The 9,763-nt window shown below is 35.4% G+C and overlaps 1 protein-coding gene across 8 annotated transcripts; it reads right to left on the bottom strand.

Moving 5' to 3' along the window:
• Positions 1-629: 629 nt before the first annotated feature.
• Mf (myofilin) lies at positions 630-9,551 on the bottom strand. 8 transcript variants are annotated; one of them, XM_073075617.1, is made up of 8 exons: positions 9,419-9,551; positions 6,864-6,982; positions 6,357-6,593; positions 4,353-4,595; positions 3,085-3,249; positions 2,051-2,281; positions 1,759-1,861; positions 630-937 (listed from the first exon to the last, which is right to left on the bottom strand). In XM_073075617.1, the coding sequence occupies exons 2-7, from the start codon at positions 6,952-6,954 to the stop codon at positions 1,791-1,793; spliced, it is 1,038 nt and encodes a 345-aa protein (XP_072931718.1). In that variant the 5' UTR covers positions 6,955-6,982; positions 9,419-9,551; the 3' UTR covers positions 630-937; positions 1,759-1,790. The 8 variants fall into 8 exon arrangements, with proteins under 8 accessions (XP_072931718.1, XP_072931725.1, XP_072931734.1 ...); XM_073075624.1 differs by lacking the exon at positions 9,419-9,551 and adding an exon at positions 9,198-9,348; XM_073075633.1 differs by lacking the exon at positions 9,419-9,551 and adding an exon at positions 9,111-9,262.
• Between the last annotated feature and the right edge of the window lie 212 nt (positions 9,552-9,763).

Below are 9,763 nucleotides of genomic sequence, written 5' to 3'. Positions count from 1 at the left end.
CATTTTATTATTTTCCCAGGGTTTTATTATTTCACGAAGCCCGCGTCATGTGTACCTAGGTATATGTACTATATGAATTAGCACAAAATACTTTTTCTTTTTATTGTGTTTTCTTCACAAATATTTTTTCTGAAACGCTTATACCTCTTATACTCTTTATACTTATTTATGACTCTAGCCCCTTACTTAATATATTATGAAAATATTTCGCAACCGTACTCTGTGCTATTTGGAACTAACTTATATAATAGTTATAATTGAAAATAACAAATTAATAAATATTATTTTTATTGCATATTAAATATTTGAGAACCTATTTATTTTCTAAACGGTTGTGGCGACCAACCATGCCAGAAACAATTGCAGGGTAAACCCGGCAAGGAGGAAGCTCCAAACCTATGACTTGGCTCCCAAGCTTACAAAAAGATCCGCAAAAACTTATCTCCTATTTAAATATTCTTTGTCACCTACACTAAGGTGGGAGAAACAGAGTCAAGAACTATTAACTCCTTCCCTCCCTGTATGATGACTCCACATCAAATGACCTACCAGATGTACATAATGATCGTACATTTCGTAAAAGATAATGCACGGACTAATATAATACTTCTCACAATAAAACACCAAACGAGTTTTTAAGAATTTTATTGGTTTTTTTATTTTTTTTTGGAGTACATAAAAATATTTATAATAAAAACGATTTTATTGATAACAATTGTTCATATCCGTGGCAGTGACTATGTTATAGCAGTCTTTGAGATCTTGGATGAAATTAAGTGATACTAATCAAATTTATTGAACGCGGATAGTGTTTTATGAAACATAGTCAAAGTTGTGACAGAAAAATGTATATAAAATACCTTCATAGGCACATACTGTAGTAAATAGCTTATTTAAGTATAGTAAAGTTCAATCTCTGGCCCTTAGAAAGCAGCAGCTGAAAAAAAAATTGGAACAGTTACACATAATAGACATTCACTGTATGTTACGTAACTTTCGCGAAAGTTTCTCATTTCATTCCAAATCTCGAAGTTTCTTATATTAGGTAAATATAGCAGCTTATTGTTTTTACACTTTCTTAGTTTGTATCATCTATTTAGAATTTGGAATGGTTATATCAATACAAATCGAATATTTTTTTACATTTTTAAAATATAGGTACTTATAATTTCGTAATTATGCGTCTTATGTAATTGTAAAGTATTTCTTTTACCATAGGTACAATCGATAACTTAAATAAGTTCAATAATACGTACATCTTTAAGGATAAGAAATAAATAAAAGTGCACAGGTGCATAGAGAGGTGTAGAGATATCCTTATATTTTTTAAAGGACATGTTACATGCTAATGAAATAATGTTTCACACTGCATGTACCTAATATGATGAAGTAATGTAGAATTTCTAATAACGTGACTATATGAAATAAAAGTGCATGAACTGATGGTATATAGGCAAGTATGATATAATAAATATATACAAATGATGAGTTAGCAACGATGACTTCGATGCCAGTTGTCTATAGAGGTTAATCTGTAATGAATGAAATAAGAATATAAAAATAAAAACACGGGGAATATCATATTTAATCTAAATCGATATCATCTGCAAATAATAATTCTTCGAATATTTATTATTTAACAAACATTTCGATTGGAGTAATTTTTCTCCACTATAAAGGTTCTTCATACCCAAAGGAAGTGAAACATTCTTAAACAGCATTCTAGGTTTTATTCCACAATCCGGGTAAAGATATTACCAATAGTAGAGTAGGTGCCTGATGCGCAAAGTTTATAGACTACGAATGTAGGGTAAAGTCCTGCTTAGATCGTCCACAGTCAATGCGTCTGCCACCATAAGATCTGCCGTCATCAGAGGTTCAAGATTAGTATATAATTTCCTATAAATATTGTTAGAAATCGTATTGCATTTGGTGATCGTGAGCTGCCAAGTAGGATAAGAAGTTGTAGAACAGTTCACAGGCCAATTTGTACAGCTCGTAGAAGAAAGCCGAGAAGCGGTTGCTTGCATATGTACAGCGACCCACTAACCTAGGGGCCTGATCGGATGCTTGTCCCAGAGGAAGGTGCGTTTCACGGGTGACAGGTACGAGTCACGGATGTAGGAGGGGCTGCGGTCCCATCGCGCGATCGGTCTCAGCTCCGGCCAGTCGTACCAGAAGGGGTCCCGAGTGATCGCCGAGATCGGCAGGGACGGTCTCGGGTTGAAAATGTCAGCCCAGGGCCTGCGGCGGAGGCCACCAGCGCTGAACAACGGTGCACCTACACGGCATACGCCATTATTATTAAGGACAACAGACACACAAGCCGTTCTTCGTCATCGCCCACGCATGTTAATCACCAAGCGATGAGTACAGCCGAACTTCTGTTATGTTTCAAGTTGGCTTAAGTAGTAAGTCTTAGTTCAGCGTAGCTTACATTGTACACAAAAATACCTAGATGTGACATTGTTTGAATAATAATAATCATGTCTTTACGAGTATATGTGTGCGTGTGTGTGTGTGTGTGTGTGTGTGTGTGTGTGTGTTTTTTTTATATAATTATATTCATGTAATTTAAAGACCTGTCAAAGTCTAATGAATATTTAAACTGAATAATAATTATACATTATGTACACTTTCTTGAAATTTACAGATATCACATCCCGGCATGATTGTTGTTTTAGTAACTGAACTGAATTGAATATTTTATGTAATTAGGTTGATAAATTATTTATAATTATAGTGGCTATGGAGCATGCATGTCTGGAGGGCATGTTGAGTTAATGGAAAGAACACATACACTGCTTGGGACTTAATTATATATGTATACCTTTGTATGTGAATTAAGATGTCGTAAGTCTTATTCACTGTTTAGTTAAAGTAGAAGGAATTTTAATGAGTAATAAGGTTCCTACTATTCATTAAAATATTAATAAACACCTTACAGATTAAAAGGAAGTGGAATAATAATCCACGGTAGGCTTCTAGCGACTACCACACTGATTAATCAAAAATAACGAATAAATTTATGACATAGAAGGACGTGACGAAGATTCAAGGTGCATGGGGGTCTGCTGCCCTTACCGTCGGAGTCGAATGCGACCTCGCACTCCCGCGGAGGGCTAATTCTCGGCTTCACTGGTGTCGGGGACTTCCCTCGGAGTGAGCGATCAAAATCAGCCCATTTTTCGGCTTCAGCGAAAAATGGGTCCTTTTTGAACGGGTCCGATATCCTCGCTGGCCACGCTCCTTCATGGCAAGTCTCACAATCAATACGTCATTTAGTTCAACATTTTCAAAATTATATCCAACTTTAACATCATATATTTCAAAAGGTCTTAAGAGTGTAGTGTTCGCGGACACAAGACGCACTTATTAGAAGTGATCATTCCGGGTCAGATTTGCCTTGCTTATATACAATGCAGTTCATGCACATGTGCTGAAGTTATGTATGCACAGAGTTGGCTATGGATGTCATGATAACGCAACATTTTGACGAAATCTGCAGCACAACGTATACAATGTTCAATACAAAATTATGACACATATACGAACATCGTTAAAATAAAATGAAGATGGGTGGGTACTAAACTACTAAATCAAAACACGGATTGGTCTTTTATATTTTAATAAAAATTATGAATTGTGTTAGTTTATGTAATAAAGTTTGTACTCTAAATTTATAAATTTGCAATATATTGCCTAGGTATATAATATTACAATTAATTTTAAATATTTCGTTAAGTATGTCAACTACCTATTGATAGTAGACATACTATAATCAACATCGCCCTTAATCATTGCATCGAATAATAATTTTGTAAATTTTGCCCAAAAATAGGTAAGTAGGTACTTCTAAAGTACAAAATTTTGATTTTACAAATCCTACACTGAGTCGATAATAAACTACACAAGAAAAATCGAAGTAATATTTATGTAACATAGTGTAAATTATTTTCACTTTTATATGTTATAATGACTTACAAATAAGTAAAACAATACATAACTTTGGATCTATCTTTCACATTAAATAAATTCAATTATGTTGAATTGCTGGTGAGTTAGATCCAGATCTAATTTACAAATTCTGAGTTCTCGTTATCCGTCACGTCCAGAATGATTCAAATAAGAACATATTTCACGTGAGTGTCCAATTTGACTCATTCAACACCTAACTTATAACGTAGATCAGCAGGATGGCCAAGATTTACCCATTGCGAATTCACATTAATCAGTCTTTCCGAGACACATAGAAGACTTTACAAAGTCCGTGCAAAATTCGAATGGTCCAACCTCGCGTACTTAATTATCTTACTCTAAGATGATCGTGCAAAGAAATATTTAGAATTTACCTGTTCCCCAGTGAGGTTTGTTATCCGGTTCGTATTCGATGCCTTTAAGGCTCTTGGGCTGCAGAGGGTCGACGATGGGGGCGGTGAAGTCGGTGATGGGGTATGCCCGGTCCTTAAGGTAGAGGCCGTAGCGAGAAGGATACAGACGGTCGATGGCAGCGAGTCTGTCCAGATGGTCCTGCCAAGCTTTGTGTGCGTCGAAGGGGTCGACACCGCGTCGCACGCGCCTCGGTACATGATAAACTAAAGAGAAATAAACTATGTTTAGCCCGTGTTACCTACAAAACAGGCAGGTTTTACTACACCAAAAACAATTTAGAGAAAATTAATATCATTGACACGAAGAAACAATTCGATAAATCCACCAATCCGTTTTGTAGGATTTTTATGTAACAGAAAACAAAAAAACTCAAGGGTATAAAAAATAATTTAAAATATAAATGAAGACCAATATTGATGACGTCAATCATTTGGAAAGTAAATATAATGTTAATAGTTAATGCAAGTATAAAGTACATTATTATTGTAACCTACGAGTATGTTAGAGCTCGCAAAGCACAGGCCTTAGTTTAAAAGGTAATCATGACAGGGTATGAACTCATCTAGTTTTATAGAACTCACCTCTCATATCGCTGGGCGACTTGAATTAATGTTTTTGCAGATTGTCTATTTACTATTACATTAGGGCATGAGCGGAAATTTTAATTAAAAAGGTGTCACCTGACAAATGCTAGAAGATTTACAAAATGTTCTCGATAAACATTCATGGATATCCAAGTGACAATGAATATACAAGTGTGAGTGATGTTATGTATAAGAGGTGATTTCTATTAACATAACATGCAGTCATATGAAAAATGATTGGACGCAATTGCAAGCATATATTACATATAGTATTAAATACAATAGTATTTGCACCTAACGAATATGAATTATACATATTACGTAAAACTTCAGCGGAGAACTGTTTCAGCGATCTATTTTATTGACACCGAGTAACTGTAATTATGTACATGTATTAAGATACTTTCCATGTATTGAGGTATGTATACATGATAAAATATTAAATTATTAAAATTCAAAAAAAATATAATTATTACAATACGAAAAGGTGTGTATGGCGGGTTTGACGACTGACGATTTTAATAATTTTATTGTCCATTATTGAATAATGTATGCGTGTGAGACACCATGTAATGTTGATCGGCATAAATCTTCGAACCTTCGACAGGATCCACGCCAATATAAATGTGCGTAAGCTTTATTAATACAAAACTGTATATAAATTACATTATAAATAAATAATTAATAACTGTCGTAGACATTTTACGATTTGCTAACTTATTTTATTTATATTTTGGCTGGCGTTGAATGCTGTGTTCTCTAATGGAATATTTTTTATATTCCATTTTATTCTATAGATACTATAACGGGGCCCTAACTTGGCCAAAAGCATTCGGTCCGAATAGTAACTAATAGCTAGACGTTTAATCATTTATTTTAAACTCCACCGTAGGTTTTTGACGCTGAAACAATTAAAATATAATGCCAATGATGATCACACGTGATCGTGAAAGCAAAAAATATGTTTTCTTTTGATAATATACATTGAATAGTTATGGCACGGATTCATTCCGCTTAAGTTATGCAATGTATGTTATTATTTAAGATTTATATATAAGGCTATAAATGATTATATCTTTACATATGTACAGGTCATAAATAAGGAAACGTTTCTAAATCTTGAGATACTAATCAATAATTCCGTATAGACAGACTCTTGGCAGTGGCGATCTAACGTAAGAGTGCCGCGAGTTATGCGTAGCATTTGCCAATCGAAACCGCCTCGCGGTTACTACAAGAGTTCCATCTGTCAACACGTAGATCTATTTATAATGATGAAACCAAGCCACATGTGTGCAAACTTACTTTCAGTCAATGTAAATAAAAGCAATTAACCTTAGTGGTGTTAATATAGCTTGTGGTGTCCGTTGCGCTACTGACCTGGCCTGTACCGGTCGAGGGAGCTAGGGTAGTTGTGGGCATAGATGGGGCGTGGTGAGTATCCGTACACTTCGCGGTGCACCGGCAGGTAGCGGTAGCCGGGGACGGTGATCCTCTCGGCGGCGGCGACGGGGTCGTCGTAGATGGATTTGGTGTAGGGGTAGGTGGACAGGAGTTCGGGGAAAACGCTGCGGCGGGATGGCCTGTACCTATCCTCGGCCCTGATGTCTTCCGATCCTATGTAAATATTTAATATGTTGTTATTAAGGAAATCTAAATCGTTAAAAATTATAATTTTGTGCAAGTGCACTAATTTTACTAAATTTAATATTTTGTGATCTTCAAGTTTCTTCATGAACTGTTAAAATATAGTAGGATTTACTAAAGATCATTAATAATATATTTTTTTGTATCATATAAGTAAAAATAGTTAATGATTTTTCTATTCAGTATTGATATTATACTTTTCATCAATTTAACTGTTTCTTTAGTTATAAGTGGACTCACCTTTTAGAGATCGGACAAAAGATTGCCAAAACCTGGCTTTCTTTGATGCCGTCTCATTTCTGCCAATCATTTCTAAATGACTTTTAAACATTTTGGCAGTTTTTTGTCGTGCTCGTGGTCTGTAACAAAACATTTCATGTGAGATCTACTGATAGCGTAATCATATCGAAAATATGTGACAGTCATAACCAGGTTAAATTATGTGTAACGTTTATACGCAAAGGACGTAATATGAACTTGTAACCTTGCGTTAGCTTTAAATATCTACAAAATCTAAGTCCAGGTGACATAATTGTGTACAATAGCGTGCTCGTTTCTCGTAAATAGAGCAATGACGTATTCAGAGTTAGCAGCTGGGCCACAAATAGCCGTCTCGGTGGCTGGCTGCCGTGTCGAATGGCCCATGGACTTGGCTGACGGCCAATCTCTGGTCGAGGAGTAACTTGAAAACGGCCGTTTTTACCAATGTTTGATAATTTCTCGGCTATTTTTGAATTCCATGCGACCTTGTTGCGAGTTCTCGCGCGGATTACGCGGGTTTACTGCAATTTATTAAGTAACTGTCGATATATGATCTTAATAAACTTATTGTTGATTACACGTTGATATACGTTGCCTGTTTAATACAATGTATTTTAATGGAAACATTTAGTCCGTTCATTTTGAGATGGAAAATATTTCTCCGCCCACATAACATTGATCGCCAAGTATTAGCTTCAAACAATCTAGATTGTTTATGAAACATGTCATGTATTTTACGCTTCATACGCCCCAACCTCTCAACGTTTTGCAGATACCATTAATTTCTGAAATCGTTTAAACTTTCCGCCTACTTGCACTTTTCCATGATGATGCGTTCGCAGTATTTGTGTCATGAATTATGTTTAATACATTTGCGTCACCGCTTTATATTTAGAGAAACAGGCTCGCTATTTATCAAACTTTCAATTCGAGATGGACGTTAAGATATACCATTACACTTCACGTAGGAAGGATGAGTCTGCTATGACTCCCGGTTTATAGCTCATGGCTTTGATGTATTACAATCAACCACAGATGGTGGTTATGTGGGCATCGGAAAATTTATTCCAATTAAAAAAATAACACAAGAATGAAACTTTTAAATCCTAAACTCTTTATTATATTACAACTTTATTAAGTTACATAGATTTAGATTTGATTTTTTAAATATCAAACTTGTAATAATATTGATTAGATATAACCATAATAATTTTTAAATCCAATAAATCTAAAACTATTTTTTTCAAATGTAATGGAAATATTTTGTTTTAATATTAGTCCGATATTCTAAATAAACAAATTACCATTTATAAATTTATTTACAAATCTGTAACAAAAAAACATGATGTAAAATTAGAAATGTGTTTATCAAAGATTTTGCATTTATAGTATGGCTATGATGGTATAATCTAGTATATTAATGACTAACTAACAATTCAACATAAAATCCTAATTTAATAACTCAATAATACTCAAAACTTTAGTCAGTTTTCATTCAAATTGTAGTATATGACGCAAGTTATTAAAACAAGTATGGGGGCGTGTCATATTTTAGAAATGAGTGTAGAGCAAATTCGAAAATGTGACTCAGAAGAGATATTATTCGGTCAAGAACGAAGGCCAATGTCAGATATATTTTGCCATTTTTATCTGAATGACCCATTTAGTAGGCGTGGACGTTTACATCTCCTTGGGGAAAAGCCAACATCTCGTAGTCATGGATATTGAAAGGTAACGATAGTAAAAAAACGCTATTGTGAAACGGCAACAAAAATACACTGACGCGCGTCGATTTGTCGGGATTGCAAATTTGGCTCGGGATGAGTGCCGCCCAAAATAGTCCGGCGGGCGGGCGGATCGGATTCACAGCATTCCCGGATCTCGCCTTTTGTCGCCGACAGGTGGGCCACCTACCGGCCACTTTGCACTCTACACATACTCAACCTGTATCGGAATTCATACCGAAAATTCTTCTACGGCCAAGTTTAAATACGATACTACGCACTGATTTTTTAAATTGAAATAATAAAATATTGAACATTGAAAATGTTTTAAGTACGTTTATAATTTGTTAGTTATTAAAAGTTAATAAATTATATATTTTTTAAACACAATAAAATTTACTTTATGTCTACTGCACATTTCAACTTGAATAAATCATAAATTATTTCTATTATTTACTTAATTCTGTCAAATAAATCATCTGCATTAAACGTTTAAACTTACTTGAACTAAAACGGTTATATAATAATTGGAACACAGTTATTTAGTAACGACTCTATGTCGACACTGTTAAACCATTGACTGACTTACGTGCTGTTGAACTAATATTACCCTCCCTGTTAAAATGTTGTGGTACTGGACTAATCACTCGCGAGAATGTGGCCGAGAGTAGGGGAAGCGCGAGACAACGAGGGAACAATTGCGCAACGAGAACGGGACGGCAACATGCACTCCGAAATCACAGGTGTACCGCGACCGATCTGAACCCTTACACTTCGCACAACCCTTAGTCGGAGCACTAGATTTCTTACCGATTAAAATATTGGTCGTATAATGTTAGCGGCTGTGTTGTATCGTTGACGAGCCGACGTCGAGTGTCGGACCGGGGCGGGCGCGCACTGGCGCGGCCGGGCGTCGGCGCCGCGGCCGCCCGCCCGCCCCCGCTGTTCACTAAACATTTCTTTGCTCATGTTTTAACTATCTTACACGATTTCTAACTTCGTTTCCATAATATTAAGGATGCTTTCACAATATGTAGGTAGTTTGTCGGAAAGTGTAAGTGATTTAAATATTATATCAAACCCGTAATATGTAAAACAAGCATCATCCTCTATTTAACTCCATTCGGAGATGAATTTTCAAAAAATCTTTCATGT

Source organism: Epargyreus clarus, unplaced genomic scaffold (genome assembly GCF_041222505.1).
Source record: "Epargyreus clarus isolate Ecla_fem2 unplaced genomic scaffold, WU_Ecla_fem_2.2 ptg000001l, whole genome shotgun sequence".
In the NCBI taxonomy this organism is placed as follows: domain Eukaryota; kingdom Metazoa; phylum Arthropoda; class Insecta; order Lepidoptera; family Hesperiidae; genus Epargyreus; species Epargyreus clarus.
This window is presented reverse-complemented; position numbering and strand designations above follow the sequence as displayed.

What these genes read in the sequence shown, in the direction of transcription:
- Mf (XM_073075617.1), bottom strand. Translation starts at nt 6,954, where the DNA reads ATGTTTAAAAGTCATTTAGAAATGATTGGCAGAAATGAGACGGCATCA. An exon ending in CCTCGACCGGTACAGGCCAG is followed by an intron (nt 4,596 to 6,356) that starts GTCAGTAGCGCA and finishes ATTTCTCTTTAG; the next exon opens with TTTATCATGTACCGAGGCGC. An exon ending in CAAACCTCACTGGGGAACAG is followed by an intron (nt 3,250 to 4,352) that starts GTAAATTCTAAA and finishes CTTGCCATGAAG; the next exon opens with GAGCGTGGCCAGCGAGGATA.